Source organism: Salvelinus namaycush, chromosome 5, assembly GCF_016432855.1.
Source record: "Salvelinus namaycush isolate Seneca chromosome 5, SaNama_1.0, whole genome shotgun sequence".
In the NCBI taxonomy this organism is placed as follows: domain Eukaryota; kingdom Metazoa; phylum Chordata; class Actinopteri; order Salmoniformes; family Salmonidae; genus Salvelinus; species Salvelinus namaycush.
The window spans coordinates 52,982,306-53,005,579 of NC_052311.1; the positions used below are offsets into that span (position 1 = coordinate 52,982,306).

The 23,274-nt window shown below is 40.2% G+C and overlaps 1 protein-coding gene and 1 pseudogene across 3 annotated transcripts; both read right to left on the reverse strand.

Moving 5' to 3' along the window:
• Positions 1-5,252: 5,252 nt before the first annotated feature.
• LOC120047652 lies at positions 5,253-6,989 on the reverse strand (annotated as a pseudogene).
• Positions 6,990-7,809: 820 nt separating this feature from the next.
• Positions 7,810-18,745, reverse strand: LOC120048478 (transcription intermediary factor 1-beta-like). 3 transcript variants are annotated; one of them, XM_038994478.1, is made up of 15 exons: positions 18,590-18,745; positions 18,231-18,420; positions 16,935-17,050; positions 16,671-16,806; positions 16,187-16,307; positions 15,818-15,934; positions 12,481-12,595; positions 12,213-12,359; positions 11,240-11,351; positions 9,413-10,947; positions 9,077-9,276; positions 8,842-8,944; positions 8,633-8,701; positions 8,330-8,464; positions 7,810-8,185 (listed from the first exon to the last, which is right to left on the reverse strand). In XM_038994478.1, exons 2-15 carry the CDS (start codon positions 18,418-18,420, stop codon positions 7,907-7,909), a joined length of 3,375 nt encoding a protein of 1,124 aa, XP_038850406.1. In that variant the 5' UTR covers positions 18,590-18,745; the 3' UTR covers positions 7,810-7,906. The 3 variants fall into 3 exon arrangements, with proteins under 3 accessions (XP_038850406.1, XP_038850405.1, XP_038850408.1); XM_038994477.1 differs by having other exon boundaries at positions 18,527-18,745; XM_038994480.1 differs by having other exon boundaries at positions 8,015-8,185; positions 8,310-8,464; positions 18,527-18,745.
• Positions 18,746-23,274: the final 4,529 nt, after the last annotated feature.

A 23,274-nucleotide genomic window follows, 5' to 3' on the forward strand; every position in this document is an offset into this window, starting at 1 on the left:
GCCTGTCTTGACGACGGGGTGGAATTGGAAACGGCAGGATGTATAAACCTATAACCGGGCCCTTTATCTGTAAGAAAGGAATAGTAAAATTGTTTAATTAATTACAACATGTTTTAAAAGGTCTGTACTAAATATTTTGAATTAAATAAATGGTTTTAAATTTGTATCTCACCCTTTAACGAACGGGAATCGATTGTTTTCTCTCTCGCGGAGAAAGGCTTTTCTGGGAAATGGGTCCGTGCGTTTCAAAACAATGTATTATTTTATACGAATACAGTCTTTCCTACAACAGCATGTTATAAATATTTAAAAGGTTATTAAAGTGCAGGACTGTGTGTGGTAATGATGTACAACTATAGTACAACAATGTTTATACATAACACATTTGTGCATGTTTAAATATTGCGCAGTAATAATTATAACATGTTTTAAAAAGGTTTGTACTAAAGATTTAGAATTAAATAAAGGAATTTAAAACAGTATCTCACCTTTAATGAAAGGAATATGTATTTTCGCTCTATCACCAAGCATGTCCCTGAGAAAAAAGGCTTTCTGGAAAGACGTGTGCGTGCGTGTGTGCGTGCGTGTATGTGTGTGTTTCAAAAACAAAGAGGGGTGGGGGGTGTGTGTCTCTGCAAGGGGCATTTGAAACCAAGGTTTGCACTATCATGCAAACTGTATGTACAGATATCTGTCTACCCCCATCAAGAAGTGTGTGGGCGTCTCTTCAATTGCTCTTGAAACAATAACGGCACTTTCGATTCATTACCACACAAGCCTTTCAAATCCGTATTTATTTCACCCCAGAAGATGTGTGGGGCGCAAAAGTCAAACAGCCCAGACAGAATACATTATGTCGAGACAGCCCCTAGGGTTTAAAACAATGTTATACCGGTGACATATGCATACTGGGTTCCTCAAAAAAAAACTAAAAACAGAAGGTGTTATATCCCAGACGTTGTAGGAAATCAAAAGGCAATGCAGCCAGCATAGAATATGTCTAGACATCCCCTCCTGTTGTTTTAAATCATTGTTTTGTTCTCTAAACATTCTGGGGTACTACAGGTCCATTTTTGCATACAGGACGGCGCCCCAGAAAAACTTCACCACCGCTCTGTAAATTTACCCCACATGACGTGTTAGGGACACGACTTCGGAGGAGCAGATGAAACAGATGCTATTCTACGGTTTTGTACTAACGGCCTAATTCCAAACACCAGCCATCAGCCCAGAACAGCTAAAAGATAATCGGTGAATCCTTCCTTTCTCATGGAACTTTTTTTGAAGGTGAGTTGAATATTCATTGGGATGTTTGTATATAGATATATATTATTTACGAATGATAGGTATTAATTCTTGGCATTTACATGTATGTTTTCTAAAAATGAAGGCTATTTATCCATTGAACCATTGTTTTTATTCATACTGTTTGTAAACAATAGCTTCGGCCCTCTTAGGGTCTATTTGACCCGCTTATTATATCAAACCTCTCAGACTAGAAAGTATGATTAGAAAGTATGGTTAGAAAGTATGATTAGAAACCATGGCCAACTATGTTCAAACTGTGATTAGAAACGATAATTAGAAACTATGACAAAACTATGATCAAACTATGAAGTGTGTGAATGAATGGCTGTGTGTGTGAATGATGATCTATTGTTTAAGTGTGTAATATTACTCTCTCAATGTATACCAAAGTAACAAATATTTAACAACGTTTCAACATTCGGTATTGCAACATTTATGAAAGACAATGACATACAATTTTAGACAATTATCAATATAATGTGCCTCATAGAGTGCAGCTGTGCTAACTTTAGGTGATATATTCTCTCTCTTGCTCTCTCTCTCAGGCTATGAAAAAGACAAAAGACAGGACATTGACTCCCGAGTGTTGAACTTATGCCCACTTTACAGCCACCCTGGTTATTATATTTACCCTGAGGGTCATCTACGAACGTTGGAACATCTTGAAAAACAATAAGGGGCCCATGTGCTCTTAAATGTCCACTCAGAGCATGGTAACTCTATAATTTTGTTCCTAGGTTTATGACTTCTAGGGAGTGTTTCCAAGAGGCTGTGCTGAGGCATATGCATTGATAGGGCTTAGATTTTATAGACAGGGTATCTGTAAAACACATTGTGACAACTATTGAAGATGCAAAAAGGGGTTTTAAGAAATACATTTGTTTGAGAATGGACAAACAACATGATAAGGACAACTCCGAGATAGAACCAATATTCAGTCAAGATATTCTAAAACTGGAGGACAACGATTTTCACGATATATCTCTATGTCAATTGTATTTATTTTTTATGATAAAATATATATATTTTGATTTTTTTTGTATATATTTTGAATAATTATAGTTGAATATTATTGTAGAAAATCCCAAGGACATTGGTGGAAACGTCCTTTAATTCGAGGCCTCATTTTCAGCAGTGCCGGGGGATGCCTTAATTAGGTCGGGTGGTAATGTACAACAGATCTCATCCCATCAAATGAGGAAATAGCCATAACCCGATCTCGCTGCACATTTGTGGCCTGCTGGAGGTCATTTTGCAGGGCTCTGGCAATGCTACTCCTTGCACAAAGGCGGAGGTAGCGGTCCTGCTGCTGGGTTGTTGCCCTCCTACGGCCTCCTCCACGTCTCCTGATGTACTGGCCTGTCTCCTTGTAGCGCCTCCATGCTCTGGACACTACGCTGACAGACACAGCAAACCTTCTTGTCACAGCTCGCATTGATGTGCCATCCTGGATGAGCTGCACTACCTGAGCCACTTGTGTGGGTTGTAGACTCCGTCTCATGCTACCACTAGAGTGAGAGCACCGCCAGCATTCAAAAGTGACCAAAACATCAGCCAGGAAGCATAGGAACTGAGAAGTGGTCTGTGGTCACCACCTGCAGAATCACTCCTTTATTGGGGGTGTCTTGCTAATTGCCTATAATTTCCACCTTTTGTCTATTCCATTTGCACAACAGCATGTGCAATTTATTGTCAATCAGTGTTGCTTCCTAAGTGGACAGTTTGATTTCACAGAAGTGTGATTGACTTGGAGTTACATTGTGTTGTTTAAGTGTTCCCTTTATTTTTTTGAGCAGTGTATAAATGACTCAATGATGATACCTATTGACTTCTTAATGAACCGGCATGTGGAATTCCCTAAGTATGTTAATAATGATTGTTAGGATTTGATCTTTGTGATTATGAATTTGCTTGGATACCGGTTTTGAATTTGATTGTGATACCTGTTATTCTGTTTCCTATGTTATGCAGCACATACTACTCCGTAAATATACAATTTTTATGGTTAAAGCAATTCAGGCCACAGTCTCAACCATTCCTCGGGTACCTGTTCACCTTCACTGTCAGTCATACTACCTGTCCAGCTACCAGCACAGATTCCAATAATCTTTCAATTATTTAAAACGTCTATAGGATACTCAGCTGAGACCGGGAATAATTGATTTGGAGGCATCCAACATTAACGGTTATAACTATTGAAGATGCAAAAAAGGGGTTTTCAGAAATACATTTGGTTTGCAGATATGTATTATTATAAAAATAATATAACATTATTATCATAATCTTTATTATTATTATGTTACATGCGAGACATACCCAGAAATGTCAACGTAGACAACTTACAAGAATGTGTTCACAGTAGATTTGTTTAAGACCACCAAGAAACACCTGATTTATCCCACAGCATTAATTAATAAGCGATATGTATATGCCCTCCTATTGTTGAATTGTTTAGATTTAAAAAAAAAAACATTGTTTCAAACACCCCTGCAGAGACAGAGACACACACACACACGCACACGCACATGCACACACACACACACACACACACACACACACACACACACACACACACACACACACACACACACACACACACACACACACACACACACACACACACACACACACACACACACCAGGATAGATCAAATGCCTACACATACTTTAACATATACAGATGCACTATTTTTATTTTACCTTTGTTTAACCAGGTAGGCAAGTTGAGAACAAGTTCTCATTTACAACTGCGACCTGGCCAAGATAAAGCAAAGACATACAACAACACAGAGTTAGTTACACATGGAGTAAAACAAACATACAGTCAATAATACATTACAAAAACAAGTCTATATACAATGTGAGCAAATGAGGTGAGATAAGGGAGGTAAAGGAAATAAAAAGGCCACGGTGGCGAAGTAAATATAATATAGCAATTAAAAACACTGGAATTGTAGATTTGCAGTAGGTGAATGTGCAAAGTAGAAATACTAGAATACTAGAAATACTATCTTGTTAAATAAACACCAACTAAAGAGTGACAGCTTCAAAGGAATAGATGCACTATATGCATAAATTAACACTCACTCTAAGGCATGAGAACAGGAACAGGATGTCCTGACAGGATGCCCCTATATTGGCACTCCCTAGAGCACGTGATAACTTCCCGCCAGGATGTCCTGACCAGATGCCCAAATATGGGCATACATGCTTAGTCCGGACATAGGGTCATAAATCAAATGTTTGACGTGTGCCGTCTACTGTATTCTCTCTCACATTAATATATTTATTTATTTACAATTCTCAAACAAACGTGTGCACGGCACAAATAAGCATCAAGTCTGCTAGAACTTGTAACATAGTTACATTACTAATTTTAAAGTTGTTCGTTTTCAGATAAAGTATAATACTGAAATGTAATTGTTTGCTGTTTTGCATTGCTGATTATACACACATCAAGCCTTCAGCATTTTACAAACTGAGTGTACATTGTCACTGAAAAGAAATTCCCTAACAATTGGCAATGGGTAAGACTTCCATGAGATCAACAGTAGTGTCAGATGTCAGCTACTCCAGATTCCTGTTCATGCTTCACATTGAATACATAATGAGTGAAGGATGGAAGTGCACATGATTTCTCATACAGTTTATCTACAGTACTGTAAGCCTACTTTTCAACTTCAAAAAGTAGAATAAATTATTGAATGACTGCTTCCATCTGCAATTCAATCTTTCGTGTAACTCTACAAGATAACCAATTTCTCCTTTCTGAAAACCGTCCCAATTAAGTTCCCTCTCAAAACCAGTTGAAGTTGTTAGAACACACCTGCTTTTGCACTACAACCTGCCATAGACTATTTTTCTCAATTGCCAACGGCGTAGCTACCTACATGTTCTGACTATCCAAATCCCATTGCGCATAATGTAGCCTATCCTGTGGTAGATTACTCTGCACGTTTCTTCCCGAATACAGCTGACATGCTTCTCACTATACTTTTAATACCCGCAACACCTTTCCGCAGAGCTCTCGACTCTTCGATAAGATCTATCAATCCATGGAACACCAGCAAAACACCGTGGTATGTTTCAGCTGCGGATATCTAAAAAAATACGCAGTCTTCAGAGAGAGCAAGGAGTCGGCCCTCCCCACTTGAGACTGTCCGTCGGTGCTGCAAATCGCGTTTGTTTCCAACAATGATGATGGGCGCTGTTGCAGACATCTTCCTACTGGCATGGCGGATGCGCTGCACTTGTTGGCGCACTACCTCAAAGCTGGAGCGGTCGCAGATGCTGTATACCAGTATCACGCCGTCTGCCCATTGAAGCTGTTTCTCACTTATCGACCCAGTTATTGCACCGTCCTAAAAACACATACAAACTTGACGTATGAGTTGTCACTATGGTTCGATGACAAATTGGCAAATGCGTAATGATGAATAGCGACATTTGTGTAGTCCAAGAGTGTTTACCTGTGGGTAGAGCGAGTCTCACATGTTGAAGGATATTTCCCTCCCGTCAATTGTGTCAATATGACTGTAAATTGATTCTGACGGAGAAACATATGAATTAAATCAAAAACATCATAATGTATTAAATGGTCAGCATTACGCACAATATGGCAAGCGTACCTATTTCACCGTACTCGCCTATACATCTTCTGGTAATAAATCGCAAGCGTACCTATTTCACCGTACTCGCCTATACATCTTCTGGTAATAAATCGCAAGCGTACCTATTTCACCGTACTCGCCTATACATCTTCTGGTAATAAATCGCAAGCGTACCTATTTCACCGTACTCGCCTATACATCTTCTGGTAATAAATCGCAAGCGTACCTATTTCACCGTACTCGCCTATACATCTTCTGGTAATAAATCGCAAGCGTACCTATTTCACCGTACTCGCCTATACATCTTCTGGTAATAAATCGCACGCGTACCTATTTCACCGTACTCGCCTATACATCTTCTGGTAATAAATCGCAAGCGTACCTATTTCACCGTACTCGCCTATAAATCTTCTGGTAATAAATCGCAAGCGTACCTATTTCACCGTACTCGCCTATCCATCTTCTGGTAATAAATCGCAAGCGTACCTATTTCACCGTACTCGCCTATACATCTTCTGGTAATAAATCGCAAGCGTACCTATTTCACCGTACTCGCCTATAAATCTTCTGGTAATAAATCGCAAGCGTACCTATTTCACCGTACTCGCCTATACATCTTCTGGTAATAAATCGCAAGCGTACCTATTTCACCGTACTCGCCTATAAATCTTCTGGTAATAAATCGGACGGTGAGCGCTGGATAAGACAAAAAGTTGTGTACAGTTTAATCAACATGTATTGTAATGGCTTGTACAAACTTTGGGTGTACATCGCCCCTGAAAATAAATTCCCTAACAGTATGCAATTGGTAGACCTTCCGTCAGATCAACAGTATTGTCAGATACTTGAATGCCCTTTGAGTGAAAGATGGCAGAGCATATAACTCGTTAACAACACCTCTCTCTGGGAACATTGCAAGGTGCATATTAAACACAAAGACAAGAACACATTCTTACCTGATTTCCCGACATTTTCAGCCACAAGTAATAAGATATTAGCTTCCACTTTTTGCTGAGTTCCCTCAATTGTCTTGCTGCAGTGATGTGAGCTGGGTTTGACCTGGACAACCATTTGGACTGGATTATGCTTCAAAAAGCTATTTTCAATACCCTGTTTTTATATAGGGTACTGTACAGTGACTATAAATACATAGTTTGCAAGAGCTGGAGGATAGGTAGAGCCATTTATGAGCCAATGAGAAGATAGCCTGTTTAATTAAGTGGGCTGGGTCACAACTCTGATTCATTTGATAAGGCTGACTGTATTGCCTACGTGTGAGTTGATAATAGAGCTCATAGTTAGTTATGTGATCATGATGGCTAGTTTTCTTGTGATAATTTAATTAACTGTTTCAGGTTGGTTAAAATCTCACATTCAACATTTTTCATTACTTTAATCAATTGGTAAATCCCCTCTACACAAAACTACTGAAAATATGAACATATCAGAGAAATGTGAACCACTAACCAAATAATTTTATAAACATTTTTATCATTTAAACTGCTTTAACTCTGGGAGAGCAAATGTGTGCATTGCACACACCATTGACAGTTAATATCACCGATTCCCCAGGGTGTCTACTAATTGATCAGTTAGGGGAAAATCATAAACAACCAGGAATGCAGCCCTGGAGGACAGTCAGAAGTTGTTCACCCCTGATCAATGTGCTTTTACTCAGGCGCCATCTGGTGGCGTTGTATCAGCATCGCCAAGAACACTGGTTGACTCTTTAGCTGCCTTATGCTCATGCAGTGCACCTTTCATCTAGGCCAACTTTAGCACGTTTGAAACACAGGCATACATAGAACATTTGATATACTAGCGTACAGTACAAAAGGCTACAGTATTGCATAGTTGTTACAAATGTGCAAAAACAAAGTCACACACACAATCCCTTTTGTATTTAATTTAATGAAACAAAGTACAATGTCAGTTGTATATAATTGACTAACATAGCATCTCTGAGACTCCACTTCAATGGCCATTATTCAGTCTGCATCTTTTTTCATTTTTTTCACATTAGTTTCATTTTCATCTGTTTCAACTCTGACCTGGGAGTGATGTTTCTTAGCTTTTGGCACTTTGGTCATATTCACCAACTCCCTCATCCTCTTCAGAGACTCTGCAGCTGTTGGTTCCTCAGGTTCCCCCGTCTCAGTCCAGCTGCTGTTAGGGTGGCTGAGGAGGGAGGGGTGGAGAGCTGTCCCAAACACTTCCCCTAACTTCCTCTGAAAGCTGCCTCGTAGCGTGACAACCAACTCCTGGTCCTTTGAGATGATAAAAAATGCACATTCAATATAATTTGTCTGGTATTTTTGTCTGTAAATTCTCAGGTAATTTGGTAAGTTTAGAAAATGCTTTCAGTAAAGACATTTTTACTATATAAATTACATTTTAAAATATGTGGCAACCTTTGAGTTCATCAACATGGTGTCGAAAAGGACCCAGACGTCAGAGACAAATTCGGAGGGGGTACGGTAAGGGGGTGATCGATGTTGTAGCAGCCTTCCATGTATGGAGTCAAGACATATTGAATCTGAGGGGGGCTGAAGAGAAAAGTATGAGAGCTCTCATTAGAAATGTGGTAAATAATAGCAACAGATAAGATTATTTACAAATATCACTAATGCCATTGAGTTACAATATGCCATTTTGGTCAGGACAGAATAATCATAAAAAAATAACATGTTTTTAATATATATTTTCATACACACCTCAGCCATGCTGCAAAGAATGTTTCTGTCATTCTCACACCTTAGAAAGAGTAGGAGATGCTCACATTTCTGTTAGCAAAGAAAATAACAAGATCTGGTTAATGCCAGCATTGAATCTAAGAAGTTACAGGTCCAAAAGTTAAATTTAAAAATGCTATCCAACACAGCAGGAGGATCCAAATTCAAATCCACAACAGGGTGAATCTTACCCTCTGGTCTGCTAGGCTGAGGCACATAGTCCTGTGCCTGTCATCACTGTAGGGGTCTGTGGTGTCGGCCAGGTCCTGACAAAGTGAACACTTCCACTCCTCCCTACCAAAGAGGGAAACAGACAGCACACAGCTTTAACACAAGGAACTCAGACTAGCATATTCCCTCCATATCAACTCCACCAAACTGGAACTTCACACAGAAACTACTACTGTAAGTCTTTAGGGAGATTACCAGAAGGAAGGACCAATGGGTGGGATATGACAATCTTGGTGGTAGCCCCTCCCACACTCCACACAGAATAGCGAACCGCCAACAGTGTGGCAGGCCGCACAGGTCACATACTGGAGCAGTGGGGGACTCTCTGGGGAAGACAGGGCCTTAGTCCAGAGGAGGTTGTCTGACTCTGGTGGTGTGATGTCATTGCCATGGGACTGCAACAACAGCAGAGGGGATAGATCATCATCACGATCTTACTAAGCTAAAAAGAACAATGTAAAGTGCTTTATCACTAACCTTAACCTAGACTTTAAATCAGGAACAAAACATGTAGTGCAGCAACGTGCTTACCTGGTGGTCTTCTGCAATCTCTTGCAGAATAATCTCATTTTTGCTGGCCCCTTGGACGAGCAGGAACTGAGGAAGAGCGCTTCCAGGAGTGGGGGTGGAGATGGGTAGCCGAAACATCAAGACCCTGGGTTGCCAGTACCTTGAGTTGTTAACATTGTTGCCATTGGTCAAGCTCGGTGGCTCGGTGGTATTGGGTTGCCTGGTTGGCATTTCAGAGGCCACCACCAAACCTGTCCTGGTGGGGTTTGGAGAGGGGCCCTCCACCGAACCTGTCCTGTTGGGGCTTGGAGAGGGGCCCTCCAGTAGCACTCTAATGCGTGTTGGTAGCTCAGTTCTCCAGTTATTCACATGCCGATGAAGTGACCTGATAGCCTTAGCGTCCTCATGTTGTTGGTCATAAGCTATCTTTTTATTGTTGTGGGGGGCAGTATGGGTCCTACCCACAGAATAGGGTTTACTGTTAGGGTCCATGTCAGTTTCTTCTTTGGGGTGGTGGGTGTGGGTTAAGACACTGTGAGAGAGATGATTAGAAGTCCTCTCAGTAGACAAAGTCCCTGTGAACGGCAGATCTGAAGAAGTACTGTCCAAGCAGGCAGATGCCTTTCTATCACCCCAGGCTGACGGGACCTCCAACTCGATTGCACTGTCTGCCTCTGTGTCAGTCTCTAATTCAGTGACAGTAGAGGTAGGCTCGTTCTCCCTGGCCTGAGAGTTTGGGTCAGGGTCTGCCAGACCAGTAGGAGGCAGGCTTCTATCACAGGGGGAGTCTGCTAGGGCCTTAACCGGGAGGACAGGGATGGGGTTTACAGGGGGAGGCTGATGGAGAATCCACAGTAGCTGCGATTCTGGAAAGTTCCTATTCTGATGCTGAGCTACGGCTGCAGGAGAGGAGGAGCCAGAAGGTGGGAGGCAGATCTCTACAGGTGAGTACGAGTGGAACGTCCAGGACTTTCCATCCTTACCTCTCCGAGATCGTCCAGGTGCAGGTGGGGGAGTTGCCTTGAACATACCATAAAGTCTAGGTGTGGCTTCGATCAGTGATTGGGGAGATGGGGAATTTGGAGGCTGAACAGGGGATAGCTGGGCATGGTTTGTGGGGACCAACGCTGATTGGACATGAAGTGCTGGGACAAGTGATGGCTGGGCAGGGTTTGATGGAAGACAGAATGGTGGATTATGTATATTCAGGGAGGGGTGAGATGGTGCTAGTGTAGATGGGCAGGGCTGGGGTGTCACAGGATGGCTCAATGGAAGGTTTGAAGGGGTGTGGACAGGCAGGGAGCGATAAGGAGGAGGCTCACGGGAGGTGCAGGGCTGGGAAGTTGAGGGCTGACTGAGGGGGTTGGATGGGGCAGTGTAAGAGGGGCGTGGGGGCTGGAAGACAGGGTTATGAGGGGGAACAGAATGGATGGACATGTTAGGAGCACTGGAAGAAGTCTGGCCAGAGGGAGCATTGGGTCTTTCTTGGTTTTCCATGGGGTTGTCTTGACTAACATGTGATTGGGCAAAGGGAACAATATCACCCAAAAGTTTACCTGGAAAAAAGGAAGAAAAATAATACAATTGTAGGAGCGATGATATAAAATGCGATGGTCACGACCAAACAGTCTCAAGCTTGCGTCCTGGGGTCCCATACCCATTGAAAAATTTCCTTGGGTCGATTTTGGCATGTTATTTTAACAACACTAAAATGGCCAATACTGGACTACCACATCGTTATGCGGTAATCAATGCAAAAACATTTTTTTCCTGATTTAATCTAAGGATTTTGTTAAGATTCAAGCCAGCAAAGCCTACATGAATATGAGATTGAGTATCTTGACTTACCAAAGGAAGCTATTTGTTTCTTGAAGTCATCAGTAATCACCAGCTGCAACTTAAGCATGGTCCCCGGGGGCTCAGTACTCTGAGTCAAGAGATGCTGTAACTGGGATCCAATCTGTGGAGTGAGAGGAGCATGTGTCCATAGGGTTGTGCATGTGTGTTGATGTGGTAATGTTTGTGACGCAGAATTGGGGTCAATTTGGAATTTAATTCAATTTCGAACAATACAATTGAATTTGCCACACCCCACAGAAAGCAACATTTGAATTGAATTTTAATTGAAGGAAGTAACATTTAATTCAAACCAATTGAACTAACACATAAAACATGAAAGTATCATTCATTTGACAAATATTTTATCAAGAAGGATATGCCACTTATTGTTGCAAATAATACACACATACCATTTCAAATATTAGTTTGATTATAACTCAAATATGTAATTTTCTTTGTCATGAGATGTTAGATTATTCCCTTCCATACTGCAGTGTTTGACCTAATGCATTCTGGGAAATGTATTCTGATATTTAAAACCATTAAGGGAATGATGAATTATTATAGAAAACCCACAACATGATCTTAGAATATTTCCAGACAACAGTAATAATTTTAAATGGTTTTAGGAAAATTAGTTTTTAAAATGAAAATGTTCAACCTTATGCTACATGGTATTGGTAACCATACATTATGTCAAAATAAACATTTCTATGGTGATTTGTTGGAAAAATAAGCCATTTGAATTTTATTTTATAGAATTCAATTCTACTTCCTTTCATTCAAATTCTGCTTCATGTGGGGTGTGGCCAATCCAAGTTCAATTCAAATTCAAGAATTTAAATAAAATAGAAATTCACAACTCAATTCAGAATGAAGTGTCTTTGGGGGAGATGGGGGATAAGGCACTTTCATATAAGCCAAAAGAAAAACAAAGAAATGTGTGAGCAGCTTTGTACAGGCAGAACAAGTGGGTTCCTACCTGCCCTTTGCAGGAGAGCAGGGCAAAGAAGTCCTCCACATTCAGGGCTTTCTCAGCAAAGTCAGCAACATACTCCTGCCTCTGCCCCAGTCTGTTTAGTGCACTCCGTCTCGTCTCGATCCCTGCCACCTCGGCATTACACATTGTCTGGATGGACATGAGCAAGCATTTTATCAACTCAAACGGAGTAAAATCACATACACGCATGCACACACACACACCTTCTTTAACTTTCATGCATTGTGTTAGTCTTGTATAGCTGAAATACCTCTATGTTGCTGTAGAGCGACATGGCTCTCGATTTCAAGAGTTGAACAGTGGCAAGAAGCATTCTCTTCAGGCTCTCCCTCAGCTTTGACTTGAGTTGTGTTATGTCTAGCAATCTGCAAGTGGGAGAGAACATGTGGGTCTTTCCATGAAATTAATGGCTTTTGCGTCCCTTTGATATATGCAGTACCAGTCAAAAGTTTGGACACACATACTCATTCAAAGGTTTCTTTATTTGTACTATTTTATACATTGTAGAATAGTGAAGACATCAAAACTATGAAATAACACATATGGAATCATGTAGTAACCAAAAAAAGTGTTAAACAAATCAAAATATATTTGATATTCTTCAAAGTAGCCACCCTTTGCCTTGAGGACAGTGTCATGACGTGGCCCTTTCTGGGTGTAGCTCGTGCCCCCCCACCCTCAGACTCTCTCCTAAACCCAGGTTTTGTTATCTCAGGTCATAAATTCCTGGCCGAGACTCTCTCCCCCTGGTCATGCAGAAAGAGAGGGAGAGCACAGAGAGAGAACAAAGGACTTCACTTGGCCAAACTCCTAAATCCCCAAAATGAGAGAATTAAACAATATCTCTACTTTTGAGAATGTGGGAAGGGTCCGTGGACACTTAAGAGACAGTTATGACGAGTGTGTTTCATTTGGTGATCTCATGAAGGACAGCAACTGTATCTCTTAAAGTGTACATTTCCCAGCTGTCAGGTTTACATCTAAATATTGTGAAACGTATGTGATTAAACATTAAACTATTTGTGAAAAGATTAAATGTAATGTTAACCTTCTAAATGAGAGTATGGATTTTCATATAGAGATTAACTAGTCAGTGGCCACGCCCACGTGAGCATAGACATTACGTCAGGCTCATGGACCGCCAATTTCTACTGAAACGCATAAAACACACTCCTGATGAAATTCACACCAGACCATGCAAACCCCGGTGTAAGCAAAGGTTGCAAATGGTTGAATTTCTAAGACCAAAACATGCCGGGTGACGCTGGTGTGTGAAGTGGTTTAAACTACAACTCTACCAAAAGGACAAGACTATACCACGTGGAGCATTGGCTACACGGCTGGAAATGGTTAAACTCTGAGACTATCGATCCCTACAGAATAAGAGCAAATCTTAGACACGAATTACAAGTCTGCAGCTAGAAATTACGTAAACCTAGGATGAGAATACAGACACCCGCCGAAGCATCTATTCTATAAGAACATTTCTGAATGGTACTCTGAAGTATCCATTCTAACCACCTTCAACCACGAAAGACTGACTTCGATGAAAGTTAACCAGAAACTCTGATGAACCCTACAGGACGACCGAGGATTCCAACAGAGAAGACAACAACGACATACGGGCGTAAATATGAATTGCAATTTATTTTGGAATGAGCGGTCGTTCATGTAAAGTATTAGCAATTTCTATGAGTGTAGTAATCCTCTATGAGTTTCCCGCTCTTGAACTGCACACCCCTTTCTTTTGTCTACCAAGCCGCCATATCGGCTTTGCCCTCTAGGGGCCTTTTCTTTGTTAAAACTTCTTGAGGGCAGGGGGCAGCATTTTCACTTTCGGGAAAAATAGCATGCCAAAATTCAACTGCTTGCTTGCTACTCATCCCCAGAATATAAGATATGCATATTATTAGTAGATTTGGATAGAAAACACTCTGAAGTTTCTAAAACTGTTTGAATCATGTCTGTGAGAATAACAGAACTTATGTAGCAGGCAAAACCCTGAGGACAAACCATTCAGAATTTGTATTTTTTTGATGTCACTGTCTTTTCAATTAGTTTTTTTAGAGACACCAGATTTCTAATGGACTTTCTTGCAGTTCCTACCGCTTCCACTGGATGTCACCAGTCCTGGGAAATCGGTTGAGGTTATTCCTTTGTGTAGTGAAGAAGTAGGGCTATCGTAAATGAGGGTCACATGAAGTAAATATTTTGAGAGAGTCACGTTACAAAAAAAGATGCGTCAGTTTGTTTTCTTTTTGTATTGAACACAGATCATCCCGTCTTCAAATTGATCGATTATTAACGTTTAAAAATACCTAACGTTGTATTACCAAAGTAGTTTGAAATGTTTTGGTAAAGTTTACATGTAACTTTTGATATATTTTGTATGACTTGGCGAAAGTTGGAAGCTGTGTTTTTCTGGATGAAACGGTCCAAATAAATTGACATTTTGGATATATATCGACGGAATTAATCGAACAAAAGGACCATTTGTGATGTTTATGGGACATATTGGAGTGCCAACAAAAGAATTTCTTCAAAGGTAAGGCATGATTTATATTTTATTTCTGCGTTTTGTGTCGTGCTTGCAGTGATGAAATATCCTTCTCTTTGTATACTTTTGTGCTATCATCAGATAATAGCATCTTATGCTTTCGCCGAAAAGCTTTTTTGAAATCTGACATGTTGGCTGGATTCACAACGAGTGTAGCTTTAATTTGGTATCTTACATGTGTGATTTAATGAAAGTTTGATTTTTATATCATGTTATTTGAATATGGCGCGCTGTATTTTCCCTGGCTATTGGCCGGTGGGACGTTTGCGTCCCACCTGCCCCAGAGAAGTTAACAACCCAATGTATAATATCTACTGTTTGTTTTCATGTATTTCTGTGACTTGATTAGTTAGTAAATAAATAATTAAGCCAATTTGTATATCGCTTATTCATAATTTAAGCTAGGGTTCGTGCAGATAACCAAGGATTTTAAGACATTCAGATGAGACTGATAGAAGGTAACAATTAATAGTGATTAATAATTGACTGCTATTGATATAAAAGACCTTCAAACTTTAAGAGAGTGGATTTGGGAGATAACTGCTCTATATAAATGAATGCTTCCGTGGTGACCCAGGTTATTCATCTTTTAATTGTTGCATGGTTTAATTCAATCACGTAATCAATTAAACATTAGGTAATCGATTTGATAAAATAGCATGTCATATAATATAATCATAGTAAAGACACGACAACAGCTTTGCACACTCTTAGCATTTTCTGAACCAGCTTCAAGAGGTAGTCACCTGGAATGCATTTCAATTAAAAGGTGTGCCTTGTTAAAAAAGTTAATTTGTGGAATTTCTTTCCTTATTAATGCGTTTGAGCCAATCAGTTGTGTTGTGACAAGGTAGGGGTGGTATACAGAAGGTCTTTTACCAAATAGGGCGAACAAGTCCAAATTATTTCAAGAACAGATCAAATAAGCAAATAATTCAAGGCACACTTGAATTCATGAAATCAAGGCACACTTAACCAGCATGGCTACCAATATTGTAATTTCATTCCAGTGTAATTGACTAGTTATTACCTGCCATCCATGTCCAGGAGACTCTGTTTCACTGCAACTCTCTGCTGCCTCACTCTCTGCACCAGGGACTGAAGCTGATCTTTCTGGCTGACCATCGCCTCATGTAGGAACTGGAAACTGCATGGAAATGGAAGAGGAGACTCAGGAGAACAGGAGAAGAGACTTCTGCCCTGTTGAAATGCTTAAAGAATCCATCTTGTCCTCCTCTCTTCCTTGAAGTAATTACGTGACTTATTTTTTACCTATCGAATTGTGTTTTAGCGATTACTTCAAGGTAGGTAAGGATGCTTCTTCTACAGTATTTGAATTAGGCCCAACCTCACATTCCATGATACTGTGACTGTATTTACAATATGCCAGGAAACTTACCTGTGGTTCCTGTGATCCATTAGTTGGCAGTCTCGACAGGTCAGCTGATCGCAGGTCAAACAGAAGAGCTTGATTGGCTCATGTTTGTGTGTGGGACAAAACACTGTGGGGGCGGAGACTCCTGCAGGGGAATACAAAAATATGATACATTCTAGTATATGAACATGCTATTTCAGTGTCCTGGTATTATCAACAAGTGTTTGATGGCTGTGTCTGACTCAGTCTGACCTCTTGGTCAATGTTTGGGAGGCCCAGGTCTTTTGTGTGCGCGTAGTGACCAGATAATAAAATATAACTTGAATATTACAAAGTGTTTGCATAAGATGGTATGATGTTTGTAAAAATCTTTAAGCAGATAAGATATGTCTGTGGATAATGTAATCAAATTCTACATGAGTAGAAGTCTCTGAAAAAAATAGCCATAATGCTCAAAAGCATGGTATTGAGGGTATATAATTCCAGATGATGATTTTCTAGGGCAGACCTGTTGGGGGTTGGAGCCGGATAGTGTGGTCCTTCGTCACCTTCACTCTCCTGTGTGCAGATACACACTCCGAACACAGCGCCTCTCCACACTCCACACACCAGCCACTCGCCACGAACCCCTCACAACAGGTACACTGCAGTCACAGACGTGATGATGGAATACACAGAATTTGTAAAGGCATTCACAGGCTATGGGAACAGCACTATCATTGACTGAGTTAATATTATTGAGTTATTCATATTAACCCCCAAAGTGTCTCACCTGGACATTACCAGTCCAGAGTTCGTTGGAAGAGTTTTTAATAAAGAGATTATCTTTGACTTCCAGAATATTAAATGGCAGGTCACAGGACGGACATGCTGGAGAGATAGAGAGATCTGGAGAGAGAGAGAGAAATAGACTATTGTTGTAATGTTGTAACGTTTCCCTTCTCAGTTTTTCCTGTCTAAAACACTGTGTGATTGTCTTGTGGGTTTCTCTGAATAGTATTTGGCCTCTCCCCTAGATAATGATACTGTGACCTTGGAATTATAAGGTTCTATCTGCCAAAAGTCTAGTTATGAGATATTGAGCATTCTCATATGTGGATCTGGGTTGAGTAAAACGGTTCTATCTGGCACTGAATTATAAGATTCATTTCATTTAAAAAGAAAAGTAAAGCCATGTAATCGTTAAATAAAGAGTATCCCCCCCATCCTTCAAACCACATAAATACATTAATTCCTGTTCACCATATATTTGCTAAAGCAATAGTTCACTAAAATGACAAATACACCATGGATAACTAGCAACATGGCTAAAGCTTAGCTCTGGATGAGTAAACTGGTATATTGTTCTGGTCTTTGATGCACAGTGAAAGCAAACTACTTACTAGTTATCCATGCAATCTGGTAAGTTTGTATTTTCAGTGAAATACTCTTTCAATATCTATATAGAACAAGATAAAAAACAGGGATGCCTCGCCAATGGGCCTTTAAGGGATCATCCAAGGTACCTGTATTTACTTATTTTTGCCATAAAGAGCAGAAGTTGTGGCCAGGCATTATTCTACAAAAGTGGTGAAACAAATCGAAATAATTGCAAAAGAGCATCAGAACCCATGATATGAATAATCAAGGACATGGAACTATTGGTTTTATCAAAATGTATAGTTTTAAGATATGGAGAGTCCCAGATGTCAGAACTGTTTTGTGATGTCTTCCCCTTTCATGACATCACTTTACATTATTTTTTTATTGGAAACCCAGCATTGTGTGATTGCATTGCAAATATAACCTTATAAAACCAAGTTCAAAGCAAAGCTGTTTGTGCAAATAAAACTTCCTATTTCTTATTTTTTCCCCCGTCGTAAAATTGACTTTTTCCAAAAACCTGAGGTCTCTCGTGTGAAGACCATCTAAAGAGCTGTGGAGGACACAAACTAAAGTCAAGAACAACTCTAACTAGCTATGTGAATAACTCATTTTTGACCAAAATGTCAGATAGAACAGTCCTTATACCAAGGGCTCGATACAGTAAATTCACCAAACCCATGTGTTCAACAAAAGTGCTTCATACCTTTCTGCAACCCTGGATTGTCTGGGGGCAGGCATGCTTGACAAATAGAGTGCAAACAGGGAAGAAGTTGGGGATATCGCTCATGGTTTAAAGTTAATCCACAGAGGACACAATTTCCATAGGTTCCCGATTCTTTTACAACGTTCGGCCCAAACGGAAAGTCACCGCCGCTTTGCCCGCCATGGTTCATCTGTGTGGAAGAGTCATTCTGGGATAAATAGCTTTTAATGAGAGAAAAACGAGACCTGCATTACTATTCATAATCATAATGTATGCATATTTAAGGAGAGACTTACCTCTAATGAAGATTGTGCACACGCAAATGAGAATAAAATCCGTTAAACTGTTTTTGTATTTACCTTGCGCAGGTTCTAAACCAGGGCAGGCTACTCCGGATATTCTTTCAGACTAAAAAAACATCGCAACGGAAGAAGTTTGAGCATAGTTTGGTCAAAGATAGTCCAGCTAGGCATAAACTGCTTCTCCCGATCACGACGGTTGCATTAGGCGAGGTCCATGGCGACGCTGGCTAGCTAACCTCATGCGCAGAATCACGTAAACATTGGTTTTGTGCCGAACTGCGCATGTGCAGGCCGTCAAAGGCACTGCTTCCATATAAATTCGTTTTTGACGAAAATGTGACAGTTCACGAGGTTGGAGTTAGAAATTGTTCAACAACTTAAGAAATTGGCTCCAATTTAGGTGTGCCTTTAGAGAAAATGAACAACTAAGGAAGAATGTTTTACTTCTCATTAGACTTGTTCGAAGTTGCAGCAGACCGTGCAGGCGACCGCCGACTGACTGATCTACAAATCACCATCCATCATAAATAACTACTCTTTATTATTTTTAGATCAGTCCATTTAGCCACGATACATTAGTTTTGATACTATCGAGCACGGCCCATTGACTTCTCAAACCCAAAGTCCAGGCCTGGTCTGCTTGGTCTGTTTAGCAGGCCTTCCCGGAAGTCCCACAATGTTGCACCTCTGGGTTTAGAAACTCTCTGGTTCGGTTGCTTTGAGCGAGACCATAACCACAGATTTAGGATCAGATTACTCTACCTCTAATTCTGACATTAGCTCTAGGAATGACATATTATCAGATCCAGAGTCAGTAGGTAGAGTAAGACCTACATAAAGGAGTAGACTGTATAGTGTTGTGTATTCTAGAGTTGGTAGCTTCCATGATATAGACCTAGCCTATACTTATGTTAGAAAAAAAAGCATGAATAACACAAAACAGGTAACAAAATGTTAAGTTTTATTCAACAAGTAATACAATTATCATGAACACAACACACATACTATGTTTCATTTCTTGTCATTTTTGCATTTGACATGTTTGTTTTAATAAGTGTGACAATGTAAATAATGAAAACATAAATAGCATGCTATTATCCATAAGAACTGACATAACAATGAAGTTGAAATAATAATGTTGGGTAATTGCAGATGGAATAGAAGACTATAATGTAAACATTTCATTTAACCATCCAATAGGCCTACAACTTTATTAACCCTCTCTGCGGCAGACATAACAACAACCAGGTGTGAACAGCCAGGGAGGAGGAGTTAGGGAGTTAGAATACTAGGATGGGGTGGCTGGAGGGGCCCAGGTTAAAGTTTGATTTTCTGGGTGGTGTAAAGTGGTAGGTTTCCCGAGATAATGTTTAACCAGCTCCTCACTGTAGAACGCAGTTACACTTGATTGTCTTCTCCTGGCTCCTCTGTCCGTATTGAACGGTGGCCAGTGTCTGGACTAAGTTCCAAAAGTTCTCAAAGGAGACCCCCTTTCCATCCTTCACTCCAATCTGCTGCAGCAGCTGGCTCAAGCCTTGTTCATCTCCTGCTGTCTATTAGAAAGGGTATGAAGTTATAAAGTCCAAAAGTTATGGGCGGAGTTACAAAGTTGTCTGTCAGAAGTATTACAATGTAAATGTACTTTTAATCTGTCTGGCAGCATATTTCAAGACTTGGCATATGAGGGTGCAGTGGGACACCCGATGGGTTGGACGATACTTTTCTCGTCAATCATCTTGAAAAAACATACACTTAAAAACTGGAAATCAACCAATCCTTCATCGTTAACACAATGTTGAAAGTGTGTGGGTGACAGAAATAAAATGGTAAAGTTTGAGGCCATGTGGCAGAGAGTGAGGCGGGCGCTGGAGATGGCGGCATGAGCATGTGGGTCTGGGCTGGTGTGATGTAGTTGATGTTTGTGTGATGTTGTCGTTTGTATGTTTTGTTTAAAAAATATATATATTGAAAAAAAGGGTTGAAAAATATAACATAATTTACGGTCCATATTTAAATAGAGCCATCCAAACACACCATCAATCCACCCTCCATGAATCAGTAATGGCTGGATAGATGTAAGCATGTAATTATGCAATATATCCAGTTGAACTAGGTGGAGCCACAACCTAATTCCAATCCTCTCAGATCCACAAGGGGGAGGCAACACACAGCCTGATGGTAGAGATTAGATTGCTAAGGGATTATTTTGGGATTGCACTTCTATTTGTTCAGAGGTTGCCATAGAAGGGAAGAATTTATCAATCAAAATGAGACCTCTCCCTGGCCCAATAGTTCAAATGCATTCTTCCTTCATCCTTTCCTTGGGATAAAAATGTATAGAACATGGCTGGATAGGTTTAAGCCAGGGTTAAACTACATAGATTTCCTTAATTCAGTGATGTCAGATTAGTGATTACCGCAAGGAAGGAAGGAACATATTGGAAATATTGGAACAGAGTCGTACTTTACTGTGTGGGTTCATATTACCTTGTCAAGGGTGGGTAGCTGTGTGGAGACCAGGGTCTGGAACTCCTCTGTGGTTAGTGTGGGGGCATTGTTGGCTGCAGCACCATGGAACTGACTTACCAGGGTGTTCAACGCCAACTCCAGATCTGAGTACTTGTGGTGTGTGAGAGAGAATAACACAAAGAATAAGAGCAGATTTGAAGGAAGTATACACTTTAATAGTGTTTGACAGATAAATTGTACTATGCATAATACAACATAATAATGAGTGTAAGTTACTCATTTGCAATCACATTATGATCAGTATCCTGCACAGTGCACACCTGGTAGTAAAACATATATGCGTCACACACACTACTGTTAGGAGAATGTTTACCCAAGAACAATACCACAATGTGTTAAGCCTCAGGGCTAGTCATGAACATTGTTTAGGGCTTGTCGCTTGACACACCCTTATGATAAAATGACCTGTACTTTTGAAGCATTTGAATGGAGTTCCCCAGTTGTAATGAGTTAAACCGCTATTACACAGCAGACAGATTGTGACATTTCCTAATTTATTTGATATTTCAGCTAATTTTGATTTATCTGCCACAATATCTGCATCATCATGGGAAAAACATTGATGGCAGAATCTCAGATTCAGAAAGAATTGGTACAATTCCAAAATTCAATTGAGGGTGGATTGTATAGGATTCTGAAGTGTTTCATTTGTTTACATATACACTGAGTGTACAAAACATTAGGAACACATGCTCTTTCCATGAGACTGACCAGCTGAAATCTATCGTCCCTTATTGATGTCACCTGTTAAAACCTCTTAAGGATCGGACTCTTTTTTTCAATTTTTTCCTAAAATGACATACCCAAATCTAACTGCCTGTAGCTCAGGACCTGAAGCAAAGATATGCATATTCTTGATACCATTTGAAAGGAAGCACTTTTAAGTTTGTGGAAATGTGAAATTAATGTAGGAGAATATAACACATTAGATCTGGTCAAAGATAATACAAAGAAAAAAACATGCCATTTTTTTCCATTATCTTTGAAATGCAAGACAAAAGCCATAATGTATTATTACAGTTTAGGCGTAATTTAGATTGACCACTAGATGGCAGCAGTGTATATACACAACGTTTTAGACTGATCCAATGACCCATTGTATTTCTGTTAAAAAGGTTGCATCAAGTCTGCCCAAATGTGCCTAATTGGTTTATTAATACATTCAAGTTCACAACTGTGCACTCTCCTCAAACAATAGCATGGTATTATTTGACTGTAATAGCTACTGTGAATTGGACAGTGCAGTTAGATTAACAAGAATTTAAGCTTTCTGCCCATATCAGATATGTCTATGCCCTGGGAAATGTTCTTGGTACTTACAACCTTATGCTAATCACATTAGTGCACATTTGCTCAACTGTCCCACGGAGGTTAAATCTACTTTAATTCGTGTATATGAAGGGGAGGAGACAGGTTAAAGAAAGATTTTAAAGCCTTGGGACAATTGAGACATGGATTGTGTATGTGTGCCATTTAGAGGGTGAATGGGCAATTCAAAATATTTAAGTGTATGTAGTAGGTGCCAGGCATACCGGTTTGAGTATGTCAAGAACTACAATGCTGCTGGGTTTTTCACACGCAACAGTTTCCGTCTGCATCAAGAATGGTCCACCACCCAAAAGGACATCCAGCCAACTTGACACAATTGGAGTCAATATGGGCCAGCATCAATGTGGAACGCTTTCGACACCGTGTAGAGCCCATGCCCAGATGAATTGAGGTTGTTCTGGGGGGAAAAAGGGGGATGCTCCTAATGTTTTGTGCACTTAGTTTAATAAAATTCTGCTGAAATATACACTAATGGTTGACTGACTGATTCATTCATATAATAATCCCACTCAAGCGTTGTAGCACCTCCTGTCAGTCTGCACTGGCAGCTCTCACGGATTTACCTTCTGGGTGTTGGCCAAAACTGTAGAACGTTATTCCTATTAATCTCGGGTAGCCTTTTGTAATACATTGCATATCCATAGCTGAACTTTGGGCTCATTAAATCCCACTGTACTGCACCTATTATATGTGTGAGGCGTCAACTTTTACTATCAATGGTGGCTAGAAACCAATTTTCAATGCAATAAATTCAGATATCATTCAAATAGCCACGCAAAATTATAGACGTTCCTCCTTAACAAAAAAGCGTATCGAAACTGTGCATGCAATGGACCCCATTCCAACGTTTCCGTAGAAAGGGATGCGTGAACCTGATTGATTCC